General features: G+C 46.3%; 3 protein-coding genes across 6 annotated transcripts in view; 1 reads left to right on the top strand and 2 right to left on the bottom strand.

Annotated features, from left to right (window-relative positions):
* Window positions 1-4,607, bottom strand: part of NUP88 (nucleoporin 88) — a 29,544-nt gene extending 24,937 nt beyond the window's left edge. For both annotated transcript variants that reach the window (XM_006177031.3, XM_032498490.1), the window contains exons 1-3: window positions 4,260-4,607; window positions 1,717-1,886; window positions 862-987 (exon numbers count right to left, since the gene is read on the bottom strand). In XM_006177031.3, coding sequence (XP_006177093.1) covers window positions 862-987; window positions 1,717-1,886; window positions 4,260-4,565 — 602 coding nt within the window. In that variant the 5' untranslated portion in view covers window positions 4,566-4,607. The remainder of the gene's footprint in view (window positions 1-861; window positions 988-1,716; window positions 1,887-4,259) is intronic.
* A 229-nt stretch (window positions 4,608-4,836) lies between these two features.
* Window positions 4,837-11,556, top strand: RPAIN (RPA interacting protein). Of its 3 annotated transcripts, XM_006177029.3 has the most exons (7): window positions 4,839-5,243; window positions 6,441-6,611; window positions 7,652-7,712; window positions 9,080-9,191; window positions 9,338-9,401; window positions 10,528-10,668; window positions 11,412-11,556. In XM_006177029.3, the coding sequence occupies exons 1-7, from the start codon at window positions 5,169-5,171 to the stop codon at window positions 11,439-11,441; spliced, it is 654 nt and encodes a 217-aa protein (XP_006177091.1). In that variant the 5' UTR covers window positions 4,839-5,168; the 3' UTR covers window positions 11,442-11,556. The 3 variants fall into 3 exon arrangements, with proteins under 3 accessions (XP_014408164.1, XP_014408163.1, XP_006177091.1); XM_014552678.2 differs by lacking the exon at window positions 11,412-11,556 and having other exon boundaries at window positions 4,837-5,243; window positions 10,535-10,675; XM_014552677.2 differs by having other exon boundaries at window positions 4,838-5,243; window positions 10,528-11,526.
* Window positions 11,557-11,619: 63 nt separating this feature from the next.
* On the bottom strand, window positions 11,620-16,549 carry C1QBP (complement C1q binding protein). The gene is made up of 6 exons (XM_032498509.1): window positions 16,201-16,549; window positions 15,439-15,589; window positions 13,772-13,865; window positions 12,493-12,588; window positions 12,153-12,275; window positions 11,620-12,004 (listed from the first exon to the last, which is right to left on the bottom strand). The coding sequence occupies exons 1-6, from the start codon at window positions 16,430-16,432 to the stop codon at window positions 11,855-11,857; spliced, it is 846 nt and encodes a 281-aa protein (XP_032354400.1). The 5' UTR covers window positions 16,433-16,549; the 3' UTR covers window positions 11,620-11,854.
* Window positions 16,550-17,276: the final 727 nt, after the last annotated feature.

Here is a 17,276-nt window from a genome sequence, read left to right as displayed (position 1 = left end):
CCTTCCAACCCCCACCTCAAAGTGCTGGGACAGAAAGAAGAGTCAAAGAGCAGATCATGCCCCCTCCACTCATTCCAGTCCCTCAAGGTCTGACCTGTCACAGGGCCAGCAGATAGTTCTGAAATGAATTTGAGATCAGAGTTTTAAACTGGACAGACTAAGTTTTAATAACTAAAAGTAACCAGAAATCTATAAAATCTGTGTAAGAAGCTATTAAGGGATCGACCATTCAGCAGCAAAAGAAGATTTGGTAGAGCACAGTTAAAAACAGTAATTAGAAAAAGTAAAATTGAAGGAATCTGTACATCAGATAGTTGAGTCTCCCCAATAAACTTTTTACATAAGGCAGATCCAGAAAGTTAACTATGATATAACAGAAATCTCTGTAGGATTAAAACCTTTAATTTTAGGGTACAAAACATGGAGGGGGCTTTAGAAGTGATCAAATCAAACCTGCTCATTTGACAAACTGGAAACCAAGGTGCCCAAGTTTTTAATATCCCAAAGACAGAAGTGACCTTGGGACAAGAGTTCACATCCCAATTATATACTCTTTCCTGTATGCTACATTACCTCCAATAGAGTGACTTAATGAAAATGGTTTTAGGAAGATTTTTATAGGTCAGATTGGGAAAGGAGAGCCTGGAGACAGGAAGACTAGTTGAGAGGCAACAGCTGTAATTAAGACACGTAAGTTAGGGCAGCTGGTTGATTTATATGATTGAGAATGGATGACAATAGCCATCAGATAAAGCATTTCCAACATCTAATGATCCATTGAGTGGTACCCTGAGCTATTAACTGGTGACCAGAACCAGAATCTTTCCAGTCACAAAGCTATGAGATAAAAATAAAATTTACCTTATTACATTGTCTGATGTTAACAACACTATGTGGGGATCCAGCATCTCACTTGGATACCAGGCAGCATGCTTTAGAGTCAGAGAGGTAGAACTCGTGAAAAGTCTCTCAGCAATTGGAGTGGTGCTAAAACAAAGACAACAATTTTCCAAAACTGTGATGAATCATCTTCTAGGGAAAATCTATCTTAAACACTCTTTGCTCTTCTTTCCTTCTAATTTTTTTTAAATCTTGCTGAGAGAGCATTCCAAACATCCATTAATCAATATCAAAGAATCAAAATGAAAATATTTTCTAAACTGTAGAGTATTTTATACTGTACTTCACAAGTGATTTTAGACATAGGATTTTATTTGATCCTTGTAGTAACCTTCTAAGGAAACGGTACTGGGCATATATTATCATTCTTATTGTGGAAATGAGGAAACAGATTTAGAAAGGAAGCATTTTAAAGGGGCCCAACCTATAAGTTGTGGAGCTATATTCTTTTCAGGAGATCTTACAGACTCTCATCTTTCAGGATTCATTGAAAAAGGGGGAAAAAAGTTATACTTATGAGCAAACTGCCTGGCTCATGGGTAATAAGTGCTTTTAAAACATCTTATTTCAACCTTCTTGAAAAAACAGCCTGACTTCCAATGAGACAGAAATGTGATAACTTAGGCAGAATAAAAGTGCAATCACAAATGTATTATAAACACTATTATCACAAGATGCCAGTGTGCAGACCATCTGGAGTACTCTGATGATTCAATAGTAACAGAGTAAACATACCTTAAGAAGTACTAGTCTTAAACAATTTTCTGCATGTATTGCAAATTATACAGATAAACACCAAACGGAAATAGAACTTACCTACAATTCACTGTTGATTTTCCACCTTCAAATTCAGAATTCTTCCCCCATCTTTTAGGTAATTCTAATATCATAAGTCCTTTTATTCCTATAAGTGCTACATGATGTTCTGTTGGACTTAACAAGACTTGATAGATTTCAAACAGGGGTGGATTTATGCAAAGCAATCTCTGGAAATTAAAGCAAACTGGTCAAAATAGTTTATTTGTCAACTCTCCACCACTCCCTTCTGGTACTTTATATTCCAATCAGATTAACTTCCACTTCTGAGAAATCATGCTTTGTTGTGCCTTGTGTCTTTGCACAGCTGTTCTTCCTGCAATGGTCTCATCTTCTTTTTTTAGCTGGCCTAACACATTCTTGGAGACTCTGCTTCTATACACTTTTCTCCCAAGAAAATATCCCTGATCTTCTGGCCAGGAGTCAATGCATCTTTTCTGCACTCCTATAGCACACACTGGATAATTCTATTACAGTCCTTACCACACTTCCTTCTAATTACCCTTTTATTCGCTCATTCCACACAACTAACTATGAATTATTTGAGATCTATGTCTTTCCTCTCTGTATCCTTAGCATAGTATACATGGCATACTGCTGACTGACTCTCAATATACGTTTTAGCGAACAGATAAAGAACTCAGAAGTACTAGTAAATGATAATTACTGTTATAAATAGTACTATAAGATAGAGAATGGCTTCAAAAGCTTCTGCAGCAAGTTTAATGCTGCTTTACCTAAGCAGATTTAATACAGAACAGTGATATTTTCAGGAAGTTCTGTTAAGCTGTTAATCTTGGCATCATTTGCCCTAAAAAATAATGCACTTCTTCCTATTTCTTCTCATGAGCATCTCAAATTGCCATTTTCTTTTCTAAGTTCAGTAATAAACCATGAGATTACCATTGTATTGCTTATCCTTATGTACAGAGAATCACCCTAAGCCAAAGATCTTTTTAGACAAGATTGTAGAATATGAGATTTCTATTAATTGTTACTAATGTCTGTAAGTTGGGGGTTTGGGGCTGGTTTGTTGTTTTAGCTGCCCTTTGCTGATGCTAATCAAATTGGTTTTTTTCTCCTGTCAGAGATTCTTTCCCTCTTTTCCCTATCTTCTCAATCTTTTCCCTACTTGATTCTAACAGTCTATCTCAAAGGCCACCTTTCTTCAGCTATATATACAATCTAACTTAATCACCCTGGGATACTTAATCATTTGTGATAATCACAGTACTTAAGAGTTTTTTGGTTTCACTTGATTTGGTTTTTTAAAGTCACTGCTCATGATTTTGTTTCATTTAAAGTCACAATTCACACTAAACTGCTTTGTCTATCTCTGAGTTTCTGAGATTCTGGAGGATTGAGCGTCATTCAGACAGTCATCAATATTTACTGAGAGCTAATATGTTCCAGGCATGTTGAAGTACTGGGGATACAAAAATAAGTAAGGCAGACACAGCCCCTGCCTTGGTGCTTACAGTCTAGAAAATAATTCAGATAATAAACAAACGAGTATAAATAATTTAATGATGTCTGTGCTAAATTCAGCATAGCAATATAGGGTGCTCTTGTAATACTGTGTGCTGAGCATCTGATAATTACTCTTATAAACTGAAATTTTGCAGTCAGTAGATTGTAGACTTGTGACCGACTTCCAAAACTGCACAAACACTGCTAGCACCTTATTAAATTTAAATCATTTCTCATCAACAAGAATCAAACAATGGCACACAATAGATGCCATGCATTAGAATGCGTGCCGCGTTTTTGTTTTTTGTTTTACATTTTTTAATGTCTAAAAGACGACAAGGGGTTTATTACAAATAAGCACTTCCATAAGGTAGTGTTTGAGTACAAAAAGTCTGGAATACTTTCGGATCACACTCACTTTCACATGCTGTTGGCTTATCAAAAACAAGCAAAAATTCCTTTCAACTCTGGGGATGGCCTAATTTCTTAGAAGGGGAAAAGAATTAACAGGGAATTCCTCTTCCATGTAAGGCACGAAACTCGATGCTTTCAAATTTACCCCCTGACTTGATGCTCACAACAACCCCAAGAGAAAGTTAGGATTGTCTCTATTATGAGTGTGACATCAGGAGAAAGGTTTCTCAGGACCAACCTCCTAAAAATAGCAACTGCACCTCCACTCTCTATCCCCTTAACCCTGGTTTGTTTTTCTTCAGAGCACCTGACGTTTTAGTGTTATTCCATGGTCCGTCCCTTCCTCCCGGACTCCGAGAACTTAAGCACCTTGAGCGCGTTAGTTCCTATCACAGCACCCGGCACAGTGTCGGAGTCAATGAACTTTGTCGAAAGAATGAAACACAGGAAGAGAGCCTTGAAAAGGTTCTGTGGACATGTTCTAGCGGAATGGACATAAGGAGGAGGAGACTTTTCCACTCGAAGCTGGACGTCCCAAAGGACGTCTGCGTCCACTTAATAGCATCCCTCCCGGCAGACGAAAACTAGCCAGGACGGGAAACAAAAATGCTAGTTCAGATCCCAGCTGAGGGTCATTTCCAAGACCAGCCTGGCCGTACCTGGTACTGGGAGAGGGAGGGCTCCTCACCGGCGCAGCTGAGGCCCCGAAGGCGCACGACTAAGAAGGAGCTGCCTTCTCCGTCCCACAGGAAGAGCTCTCCGCCGAGGCCTAAGACCAGGTTTCTCGTCAGCGACTGCGGCGGCAGCGGCGGCGACGACGAAGGCAATGAAGAAGAAGCCGGCTTCTCAGCTTCGGCTGGGCTCTGGTTTTTCAGTCCCTCCCGGAGCCGCAAGAACACGGCGTGGTTAGGCAGCCAGGTCTGCCACAGTTCACCGTCGCCCGCGAGTCCTTCGGCGGCCGCCATCTTGGTCCAACACCTCTCCTTCGCCCAGTTGCTCAGCCCGCGGCTGAGCGCAGCCAATCCACGGCCAGCTGTCCACTGGCCAATCATCGAGCAGGTCCCCCTCAACCACGAGACAGAGCTAGGGGCGGGGCGAAGAGGAGGCCAGCCCATCAGGCAGCGACATGGACAGAGGACAGCCAATCACCAGTCGAACATTTACTCCGAAGCCAGTGGGGGCGGGACGAGAAAGTCAACAGACCAGCGCCTGCTTATTAAAGCAAGCTTCAGTTTTACGTGAAGTCTAGTACCTGGTCGGGGTAGCGGAGACCTGGGTATCTGATTGCTTATTGGACACCTCCACCTGGATAAACCTAGCCATCCAAAGCCTTCCCTCACGGCTGATCCCCCGATCCAGGCTGGCTAAACCCCACAAATGCCAGTACTTCACTCATCCAGCCTGGGGTTGCCCAAATTTGTCTCTTGTGTCGGGCTGGCCGGTAGGACAACGCTTCCCAGAATCCTCTGCGATCCCGTGTGGTCAGTCCCCTCCAGAAACTACAACTCCCAGGATTCTGCGCGGTCCCAGAGGGCGGGGCTTTCTGCTGCTGCTCCCGTGAAAAGACCATGGCAGAGCCGTCTCGGCACCGCTCGCTGTATAAACCGGTTGGCTCGCCGCCTTGGAAAGAGACGTTCAGGCAGGTGAGTGTGGGGTTTGGGAAGCCTTGGCCGGGCTATCGTCACTCCCCTAATCCGTGCCGGGAACCACTCTCTTCCGTGCCTTCCCTCAGCCGAGCCGGGTGAGGCAGGTACCGGTGGCGGTGGACCTGGAAGCCAGCCCCCCAGCCTGTGGGTCTGGGCCTCGGCCACCGCCTGACCTTCTCCTGGAGTCTCTGGACCGCTGGGTGTGGGATGAGCACGGACCGGGCCGGGCCAGCCCAGGAAGGAAGTCTTCATTTTGGATTCGGGTTTGTTTTCTATGTGAAATGTGGTGACCGCACCTCTGCACTGTTACAGTAACACCACCACCACCAGCTGTTGTCGGGTCGGTTGGCACCCAGAGGTGCACCTTGTCTACTCACCTCATGCGAGAGAGACGTTATTTCTATTCCAGAGAGATGTAATTAGACATTATTTCTCATTCCGGAAATTATTTCTATTCCAAACTATTTCTTCGGAGCCTCCGTTACCAGGCATTGGCATTGTTGTACCTTACAGTCAGTTCTGACCTATTCTCAGCTCAGCCTGGTTCCTGTAAGTAACATGGCCTGTCTTTCTAGGGATCTCTGAAGTGGTATATCCCAGGGGAATAATCTGATCCTGGAAATGACTGTCTACAGCAGTTTCTCCGCCTTGGCTCTTGACATTTTGAAGAAGATAGGTCTTTGTTGTGGGGGGCTGTTCTGGGGTTATAGGGTGTTAAGCAGTGTCCCTGGCCTCTGCGTACTTACTAGATTTCAATAGCCCTACAACTGAAGTTGTGACAACCAAAAATGTCTCCAGGCTTTGCCATATATTCCCTAGGGGACAAGATTGCCCAAAGTTGAGAAACATATAGGAAGGTGGTTACCATAACTAAAGTAGCAAGAATTTGGAAGCATCTTAACTGTCCTGATAGCACAGTGGATGCTGAGCTGTCATCCAGCCATTAAGGAAGCTGGCATAGAAGATCAGCTATGAAACATGATCTGGAAATATATGCATTACAAGCACTGTAATTTCACCCACCAACATGTGGATAAGGACTGAAGAAGATGGTACCAAAATAGTAATAGTTAGGATTATAGTTGAAATATGGTGTCTATAAATTTCCTTTAATGTTTTAACAACTAATCTAAGAGGGTTTTGTTTGGGTTTTTTTTTTTTTTTTTTTCCTTTTCCCAATCATTTTCTTCCAAGGGATGCCTAGAGAGAATGAGAAACAGCCGGGACAGGCTCCTGAACAAATACCGCCAGGCTGGAGGCAGTATGCCAGCGGGAGCTCAGAAAACCCTTCTAGTGCAGGAGGTGATGGAAGAAGAGTGGAACGCTTTGCAGTCGGTAGAGAGCTGGCCAGAGGCCTTGGCTCAGGTCAGCCTGGGATATGTGTTTTTAGGGACGGTGCTGAAGCATCTAGAATGCCTTGTGTCCTCCCTCTGTTTCCCTAAGTCCTCTAAACCCAGCCACCCTCCAGCCCCCAATCAGGATTCTAACTGATTAGGGCCTTTACCTTTGACCCAGGTTCTTCTACCTTTAACGTGAGACTCATCTAGATTAGTTAATGGTTTTATAAACACCAAACTGTGGCCCTGCTGCACACTGCATCAAATCACTTATGAAACCAAAAAGGAATAAATTTCACTCCTTGGCTCCACCTCTGGAAATTCTGATTCAGTAGGGATGGGCCAGGAACCTCTCTTTTAAAAAAAGGTCTCCAGGAGCTTTTGATCCTAATCTCAGCTGGAGTTGGGAGCTGGAGGTGGAGAGGAAGCCATTTACCATGTGTTAGGAAAAGCACTGGATTGGAGGTCAGTAGTTCTGGAATTCTGATCCCGGTTTTGCTATTGACCCTTAACTCTGCCTCTTAGAGCGTTAGTTTTCACATTTCTAAGATGAAGAAGATAATGTCGTCAGTATGATGAGGACAGTGTAAGAAAACATGTGGGAAACTGCTTTGAAAACATCAAGGTTCTCTGTAATAAAGATGCATTATTTGTTGCTTTCTAGGTGTCCTACAGTAGGCCAGATATTTGCGTTACATAATCACAATTAGTGCTTGCAATAACCCAGGTGGGTTCTATTCCCCCTTTACAGAGGCCCAAACTGAGGTTTACAGAGGTTAGGAACTTTCTAGCGGTCAGGTAGCTTTGGCAGAACCATACGTTTAGTTGTGCCCTATACTGTCTCCCCCAGATTTGGTGCCATTGTTTGTCACCAGCTGGTTTAATCTTTTGTTGATGCCTTCTCATCATGGCCACATTACCTCACTGTCAACACATTCTGCAGAAGGACTGGACTGTTTTCCTCAGTTAGATCTGGGTTCTTCAAGCCAGTCTCCAAGGATAAATCATTGTGGGTCTTGTCAGCTGATCATAACTTCATACCTCTGATGACCCCACTTTCTCATGCAGTTGGAGGAGCCAATGGACCTGGCTGTGCTGGAGGAAATCCAACAGGAGCTGATTGATCAAGGTGACCCCGGGAATAGTCCTTCCTCCCTGTATCTCCAGCTGCTCTAGTGCTGACCTTTTTTCTAAATGGAGTTAGTTCTTAGCTCCCTTAGCTCCCCTTCCTCTACTTCCATATTCAATCCAGCATCCAGAAGTCTTGTTTTTACTCTCAAGTCTTGGCTGGCTGTCTTCCCAGTAATAAGAATCTTCAGTGTTGCCAGGCCTTGTGCAGACTTCTCATTCCGTGCTCTCATTTCCTCCTTACGTCTACCCTACGAGGCAGTGTGAGACGGAAGAGAGGGGCGTCTTACACAGATTGCACAGCTGGTGGTCGAGTTGGGAAGTGAAATCAATTTTGTGAATTCAGCCCCCATGTTCATTCTGTCTGACAATACTTCCCTATTAATAGATCAGTAGTAATCCTGTCACCTTACAGGGAAGTGCATGCTCAGATCTCTTGCACTACCTAATTCAAGTTCCTTCTCTGCGGTGCATTCTTTACTGACTCCCAAGAGTCTTGTGAGAATCCGCTTCCTGTGGCATCATAGCACCACGGAGCACGGCATTTAGCCCCTTGTATAGCCAAGTCAGTTATTGCACATAGCCTGCCCTTCTGGATTAGGCTTAGTTTTTATCACCTGTTAAATAGAGACAGTAGGCCTACCCTATAAATCTGTTTGCAGGCTTAAACAATATGTGTAGAAGACATAGAGCAGTGCCTGGTGTATAGACAGCTTTCAATAAATGAAGCTATTAACATGAGGATGGAAGAGCGTGGACTCTCGGGTCAGACTGCTGAAAGTCACTTCTCAGCTCTACCATTTTAACTTGTGTGGCACTGGGCAAGGCCATTAATCTCCCTGTGCTTCAGTTTCTTCATCTTTAAAATAAGGATAATAGTAGTAAAGAAATTCAAATATGTAAAGAACTTAAACTAGCATTTGACACATAGTAAGTGCTATGCAGGTGCTAGTTGTTATGATTGGTGTATTGACTCCAGCTAGGCTGTAGATTTCTTGATTTCAATTCTTTTCTAAAAAAATTGATTTGTTCCGTAGCATCAGAAGTAAGTGCTCTGTCAGCGTCAGCTTTCTCTAGCTGCCCCTGGGACCCTGACATTCTCCATCTCTGCCCCTCTAGCCTCCAGAGGTGTGTGTAGTTGTCTCCTTGTCTCTCGGCCCCAGCACTTCACAAGGGGAGGACAGATGGGAGGGGAGGAATCCAACAGGATGAGGCCTGACAGAGCAGTAAAGGTCTAGTGATGGGTACCATGACCATGCTCGAATTTTGGAGGCATGGATGAAGCCTTTGAAGGTGAAGCTTAGCATCCAGGGCAGGGCAGTCCAGGTGACGTGGGGTGAAACACTCCGGCTGTCCTTTGCCTTGCAGAACAGTCCATCATCAGTGAGTACGAGAAGAGCTTGCAGTTTGATGAAGAGTGTCTCAGCATCATGCTGGCTGAGTGGGAAGCAAATCCCCTCATCTGTCCTGTGTGTACAAAGTAAGACTTTTCACAACATTTTCGGCATTATTTGTTCCCACCCCCCACTCCAAGGTGAGTGGACTCTCCCCTCAAATCTGTTGTCTGAGATTTGGGGACCCAGGTCTGCCGGCCATAATGCTCTGGAATCCCAATTCTGCTTCTAGGTACAACCTGAGAGTAACGAGCGGTGTGGTCATGTGTCAGTGTGGCCTGTACCTCCCATCTCATGTGAGTGTTCCTCACACAGATCTGGTGTCACCTCTCCCCACATACAGCTGATCTCTTAAAGAACCTCCCGTGGTGCGCACATCTCTTCCCAACTTCTTGTTCAGTTCACATTGGTGGCTTGAAATCAGCCATGGTGAGAATATAGACAGTACGGAAATTGGCAAGCGCTACAAATCAGGGCCTTCCTGATCCCCTGCCCCCTCCCCAAGCCATTCGCGAAGCAGTTATTAATGTACCACTGCTTAAGGTCTTTGTAGAGCCCAGTTTAGAGTTGGAAACACTTGTATCAGATCTTCCTTAAAAAGTTACCATATATGAAAACCCAGCTATATTCAGAATTGCAGTGTCAGCGGTTCAGTGCCCTTAAAATAACTGCAGCTCTCTTATGTGACATGTTGGGGACGGAAAGTTTGCCAGTTGGTTAAGTTGGTGAATTAAACAAATGAAATATTTTATAGTAAGTTTCAAACATACACATTTATTTGCCAAGCCTTGAGCAGGGCTCTGCTAGTTACAGAACTGAGGGATTTTTGTTGTTTTTACATAAACCACTCTTACAACTCATCGTCTAGTATTTCCAGTTTTGTTTCTGTAAAGTGCATCAAAAAGCTGAATGCACAACTTTAGGATTTTTCCTCCCTTGTACCTAATTCAACAGCTTTTTTTTTTAAAAAAAGCAACTCGTCTTTTTGAGTGTTTCCTAAACATTCCACTTATAAAAACAAAACTTTCATTTTCATTCTCTTATTTCATTGGCTTACATAGTTTGTAGTTAAGTCGCCCAGTTACAGTATGAAGTGCAGTCAGTGCAAGCAGGCGTGGGATCAAGCAGCGCTGTTAAGGCTTTAGTAAGGACACATTTGGCTGGTGGGGGTAGACACGCGGCGAGGCTAGAAAGCCTCCCAGCCCTGAGCGTTCTGGGTGCTGTGAGCTGCAGGCAGAGTGTTTATGGCAGGAGTGGGGAGCCTTGGTTCCCCTGGAGAGGCAGCTAGATGGACATTGTTTTCTTCTTAGCACAGTCATGAGCCCAAGAGCATTTTTAAAGGAAGAATCAATCCAGAATCAGGATTTTCAACCCGTTGACTAGGAGGTGACTAAGATTAGGTTGTAGTTCAACTTTTTTTAGTCTCCAGAGTTGACAGAGCAAAAGCTTCGCGCCTGTTTAGAAGACAGTGTGAATGAGCACAGTGCATGCTGTCCCCACACGCCAGCATTTTCCGTCACTGAAGGGACGGAAGAAAAGCCCAGTCTTCTCATGAGCTGTCTGGTAAGCCTCCCAGGGGACCCAGTGGTGAGAGCGGGTTAGTGGGTGGTTTTATTCCCACCACGGTAGAAATAGGTTAGACACAGGTTTTTAAAGGTTAGAGACAGTGACACACTGCCACAGGGACTTGGAATGTTTGAGACGTGAGGACAGTAGTCTTAGATGGAATGTGCTAGACCACCAGGAAGCCAAGCATGTAACTACAAAGTGGAGTCAAGGCCAAGGACAGGGTTTCTTAGGAGAGTGATGCAGCTGAGCTGTCAGGGAATCGCGGGCCAGCTTTATACTGGGTGCCCACTGATCGTATGAGGGCCAAGGAAGGTAACAAACATTCCTTGCTCCTGCCCGTGGTGAGCATGCAGTTTATTCCTCCCTGTGACACATACCCGGGAACCTCACCTCCCTGCCGGGCTACAAAAGCTGCCAGCTGTCAAGTTTGTGTCCTCCTGGTCACCGGTTCCCCGAGGGTGGGTCCTTCAGGGCTTGATCTCAGCTTGAGGACTACATTGCTGCTGCTGGCTTCTAAGGCAGTGGTTTTGAGGCTGCAGGACAGAAGTGCAGCGGAGCCGAGGCCAGGGCTCGCCCACGGCCTCTGTCACCACTACACCACTGAACCTGGTGCAGTGGTAACTGAGCGTGACGTCATCTCAGAAGCAGCGTAAAGGTCATTACATTTTCACCATATGGAGATCATGTTCATGAGTGGAATGCAACTTAAGCTAACTTAAACTTCTGTTTAAATCTAGGCTTGTGACACTTGGGCTGTGATCCTCTAGGGCCCTCTTCTCACCATGCTCTATGGAGGAGCTGAACTTCCATCTGGAGAAGAGGCCTTGTAAATAAAAACCTTTTATTTATAATTTATTTTGTATTAAAACTTTTCAGATGTCTCTGCTCTGTGTTTTGTAATGCAAGTTGAAGGGGAAGGAACAGAAATAGAAAAGACAAATCACCTTAGAGGAGATAAACCAATTTTACTGTCCATCATTATGTTATACAAAAATCTAGAAACAGGTCTGTAGAAGAAATAAATGAGAGGTCAATAAGAGGCAGGAGAAATAAGTTAAAATTGAATTATTTTCCATGATACTGGGATGAAAACCATTTCAAAGCACGTGGGTCTGGCTCCGGAGTAGGTTTTGCTGTTCACTGGCCGAAGCCTGCCATCAAATTACGGTGTTCGGCACCTCTACTGGCTTTTGACAAAACCTTTGAGGTCCTCGAGGAAAGTGATGTACTCCCGGTGCTCCAGGGCTGTGCTGAGCTCCACCAACTCATCAGCAAAAGTGTTGTCCACGCCTCGGTCCGCAAGGAAATCCATTAGGTGGTCATATAAAGCCTGAAAGGAGACATTTACTAGTCAACATTTACTAGTTACAAAAAAAAAAAAAAGACCATGTGTGACACTAAGATGCTTGTCTCTCCTTGGACTAGGACCCTCCCCTGCAAGGCCCAGGAGCAGCCACCCCACCTTACCAAGCACTCACCCAATCCAGGGAATCTGTGTTGAGTGTGTAATTTGTGTCCTTCCAGTCAGACTCTTCAGTGGGCTGAAAGCTCACTTCCTTGATGGAGAAAATGTCACTCTGGTCCTCCTCTTCTTGCCCAACCTAAGAGACAGCATTTGGGAAACTGAAGTGTTCTCTAGGACAAATCAGATTCATTCAAAGAAAAGGGACTATTACAGCTCTGAACTCAGATTTTAACCTTGTTCCTTCATCCCCTTCTGCTCTTCCCCAGCTTTGCCGCTCTAAGCTAGGGAGGAGGGTCTCTGGAGGCCCTCCCTGTCCCCAGGGGTGCCAAGGGGTAGCACCCCATTCCACACACCTCGTCCTCTGGGTAGTGACAGTCCAGCACCAGGGCCTTCTTGCTGCCATCCTTTATCACTTCAACCACGAAATTGGGAGTGGACGTCAATTCAGGCTGGGGAAACAAGAACAAGTCACCTTTGTTGGCAGCTCTCAGGGGCCTGGACCAAAGGTCTCAGACAGCTCAGGGGGTCTGACAGCCACTGGTTTAGGATATTTAGCCACTTTCCAAGTCTTAAGTTATGCTATGGTGTTCCCAAATAAGGAGCCTAGGGTCTTGAGTGGAGAATCTAAGCCACGTACCAGCTTGTTCCTGGAGACTGAGCTGAACTCATCCTGGTAACCCTTTCTAAAGTTACAGATTATGTTTTGGAGGGCGGCATCATATTTATTTTACTACAGCATTTCACTTCTATTAGCACCCTACTTGTTTAAAGAACATACTAGGTTTAGAATTAGGAAAACTGAACCCCAGCCCCAGCTATGTGCCAATTAACTTAATCTTCCTGGGCCGGGTTCTACACCCACACTCTGCAAAGCTGCAAACACATACACTGCAAAGCTGGCCTAAAGCTCTGAGATCTCTTTCCCGCTGACTGTTTCTGCATCTTATAGCCCAGGACCAAAGCTGATGCCTCTGGTTAAAGGCTGTCCTGATGGCTGAATAATCACAGCAACCCTCTGATGGTGAGCCATCCAACGCCAGGGAGGTCCTAGTCCGGGCGGCTAGGCCAGGACTCCAGGGAGCTGAGCTGTGCTGGGTCACGAGACAAAATCATGCCCACCCAGTCAGAAAGCGTGGTGACCAGTGGCCCTCATACTGGCCATCCAGGAACAACCAAGAGGGACAGCAGCCTAAGGAGAGACTGCCAAAATCTGATGCCCCAGCTAGTGTTTATTACCAGCCTGTGACTTACGAGAGCACTCCTTCCTTGGAAACACTCCAAATGATCATCTCTAGTATTAAACATCTCCCGATTATGGGAAGGGCTCAATGTCAATTCCTTTCCAGTAGGTGAACACAGGCCAAACTATAAAGTCTAAGCCTGCAGACAACAATTTACTTGGCCCCTGAGGAAGAAAAGGGGCCACACAGCTCTGATGGCCAGAAACTGGTGCTCTACAAGAAGGGCGCAAGGATGGTTGTATTTTGCCTTTTATCTCTTAGCATTAAAGAACCAAAAAAACAACCCCCCCCAAAATACCAAGAAACCCCACAAAAAAACCCCACCATCAAAAAAAAAACTTTCCTTCTCTAAGCCTCAGGAGGTACAGGCTGGTTACAGTTACAAACTTACCTCCTGTTCTTCAACCTTCTGCCCTTGGGAGGGCTCTTCCTCTCCATCATATGGGGGTGGGATGCTGTTGTTAATGTTGAAAGTGACAGTGATCCTAAAAGGCAAAAGAAAACAGGGTGAAATTTTAACTGAGCAGCTCAGTAAGGCGGCTTGTTACAGTTACAAGAGCTGATGAAACAATGTCTCTCAGCTGGCTTGACATCTGATTCGCAGAACTTTCAAAAAAGGCCAGCGTCTGCAACCCACCCAGAGATGGATTCAGCAGCTCTGAAGCGGGCCTACTATGTGCTGGCTGCTGAAGTTCATTTGTAGGCAGGCCCGAGTTTCTCTCAGCCAAATTCAGTCAGGTGTGGGCTACTTCCATCAGGCCAGCATCTACGGTTCACTGCCAACATGCGTCCACTGGTTCCTCCCCAGCCACAGCCAGCTGACACTGTCACCCTAGTCCTTCTGCTGGTGGTGAGCCAGAGAAGCTGGAGCAGTGGACCAAGGCCTCCTTTAAAGGGAGGCTTAAGAAACTTTTCTCCACTAGAAAATCTGCCCCTTTGAGGAAGGAAGGAGCGCAGTATCATCAGGAGGGTGTGGCATCAGCTGAGGATGGAGAGCAGCCCTGGCCCCAGGAAGGGGAGGCCTCACGAAGAACAATATGCTGCTGGACAGGCTCATCCTTCAGAGCAGCTGTGAGAAGTTTAATCATCACAAAGCAGGCGGTGAACATCAACTAATGACAATTTTAAAGTGCAGGAATCTTCACCTGACATATCATTTTCCAAAGTCTGAATCAAAATGTCATGTGAGATTTGGAACAAGCATTGCTGGGCACTACTATCTGCAGACAACAGTGCTCCTCTCTGGACCCATGCTAACTGGCTGCCTTGCCAGTCTGAGGTTTGAGATTCAGCCACAAAATTTGTCTAATCTGCAACAGTGCTGACCAAGCTGAGCTCCTGGGCACAGAAACGCAGTTATGGTCATTACAGCAGTATCTATAATGGCCCTGAACTGGCTATGGCTTTACCCCAGGGAAGTGGTTTAAGTGAAGTTACAGAATCCACAATTGATCTATCATGGGAAGAACACTATACCACCAGGTGTAGAACCAGAACCAGAACCCTACCTCATGGCATATACAAAAGTTCACTCAAAATGTATCATAGACTTACAGCTTAACCAGGTCCCACCTTTCTATACCAGAACCCCACCCTGTTACTTACTTTGTTTTCTCAACTGTAAACATCAGAGAGTAGGGGCTTTGTTTTCCTCAGCCAGAGCCTGTAGTGAGTCAGCAGTGTAAAGTGAGACTCTGTCAGCACAGGAAGAATTTCTGAATTTGCCCGCTTAGATTTAGGCAAGGTAGATTTTCTGCATGGCACGGCCTCCCTCACTACTATAAGGGTTTCGTGAACAATGCCTCTGCTGGTCCAAGAGACTTCCAGCTACTCGGCTTCTACTTCCTTACCACCTCTGTATTAACCACCACAGCACATTAGTGTGCAGTGAATGAATGACCTGGAGCTTATGAAGTCACCCGAAGAATCCTCTCCCATCTCTTGGAAATCACATGTCAAAGTACCTGCCTTAACTAAAGGCTGTCCTGGGAAGACTCAGGGCAGGTCCCACAGGGTCATGGATTTGGTCCCCTGGAGCCCACAGGCCCCAGTACTCACTTTTCTCCAGCAATTTTCCGCACTAATTTGGCTTCTGTCCCATTCACCTCCAGATCCCAACCTCCAGACATCTTGGGGAGAGACTTATACTTCTGAATCTTCTTTTCCTCCTTAATCTCATCACTGAGGAAGTCAACAAAAGCTTTGTCCCCTACAATGGAAATCAGCAAGTTACAGGAAAAGAAGAGCCAATCATTCTAAAGCACAAAAATGGCCCATGTTAGTTACTGCACCCAGAAATTGGGACGTGGACTGTTTCTAATACTATTAATGGTGATTCTGGGAACGTAGCCCAAATCATTCATATCCATTAAGCCTCCGTTTCCTCATCTGTAAAAATCAGCTAAGGTTATCGGTGGGAAGCTGAGCTTGATTCTGGAAAAGTTTCCCAACAATGAACTCCTTACCACGTTTCAAAATAAAACAAAAGAATTCCCAATTACCCTCTTTCACTTGCCAGCAAACATCACCACACTACTTCTAACCATGACCTTGGGCTTTCGCAAAGTTCCATTTTTGAGACACTGAGGATAAAGTCAGCCTCCAGGGCTTAATAGTATCTCTTCCCCCAAAAATGAAACTCTTGGAAGTGGAAGAAGAGAGGAAATGCGACAACACGTGGATTTAACCCGCTGGTCGCCGATCCGTGGGAGAATGTTCCTGACCTCGGGGGCGGCTCCGGGCGGTTCACTTGTGATCTGCACTTCCCTGCCCCGGCCCCCGCGCCCCATCCAGGCCCCGGCCCACGTGCCCGAGTCTCACCTTCGGTGTGCAGTCTGCCGCAGCCACAGCCGCAGGCACAGGGCCCCCGAGGCTGCAGGAGGCCGGGCAGCTGCACTGACCCCGTGCGCACGCTGAGCAGCCCAAAGGGCCGGGCGCACGGCCGGAATGCGGGCTGCAGTAGCTGCCGGAACGGCTGGGAGGGCGCGGCGGCGCGGAGGCCGGCGACGGCGGAGCCCACGGCGCGGGGCACGCTGCGTAGCAGTTGCAGCATCTTGGCAGCGAAGGCGGCGGCAGACACGTGCGAAAAGGAAGGACGACTCCTGCCAAGAAGGACGACTCCCGCCAGCTGCGCCCCCTAGATCTAGGGCCACCGCCGGAAGTCCCGCCCCCGCCCAGGAAGCGCTTCCGCGCCGCCGCTTTGAAGACGCAAGGCACCATGGGCGGGACGGCGCCCTCTACAGGGGGCCTCCGGTGCAGCCTCCTGGGGAGGCTTCGAATCCAATTACTCAACTTTCCGTAACTGAATTGGCCTGAGTCCGGTGTTCCAGGCTTGCTGTTTCATTGGCCTCAGTTCTCTCCAGTGGCTGCTTATACTCTCCAAATTCCCATCCACCGTTCTCAAGCACGCAGGCTTTCTATGACTTCGTGGAATGCTCTCTTGCCGCCCCCTAACTCCCAAAGACCAGCCTCCGAGGTCATCTCCCCAAAGAGGCCTTCCTCAACTTCCCCCTCTCGTCCGTGAAACACCGAGACTCCGGCCCCTGCGCTTGATTATTTTCTCAGCAGAAACCTCCTGCTTTGCTGGTGTCCCTGGCAGCTGACCCTCAACCCCACCAAACCCAGGGTTCCTAATGGTGAGATCCCTGGCTAATTCCTGCGACCCTCCCGCTCTGCACCCAATCTTACACCCAGGTTCTGATAGGGACATTATTTTTCTAGGGGCAAGAAGCCACAGCTTACGTCAGATTTAGGTTAAGAACTCCTGTTTCTACCTTGCCAGGAAACAAGTTATATAAGGTACCAAGAAAGTAAGTCTTCCCAAAACTGTGGCAAAGGCTAATACTTAGTATATTCTAAACAGCATTCTGTGAATGAGGGAAAGGAGACCCAAGAAG

Source organism: Camelus ferus, chromosome 16 (genome assembly GCF_009834535.1).
Source record: "Camelus ferus isolate YT-003-E chromosome 16, BCGSAC_Cfer_1.0, whole genome shotgun sequence".
Lineage (NCBI taxonomy): Eukaryota > Metazoa > Chordata > Mammalia > Artiodactyla > Camelidae > Camelus > Camelus ferus.
This window is presented reverse-complemented; position numbering and strand designations above follow the sequence as displayed.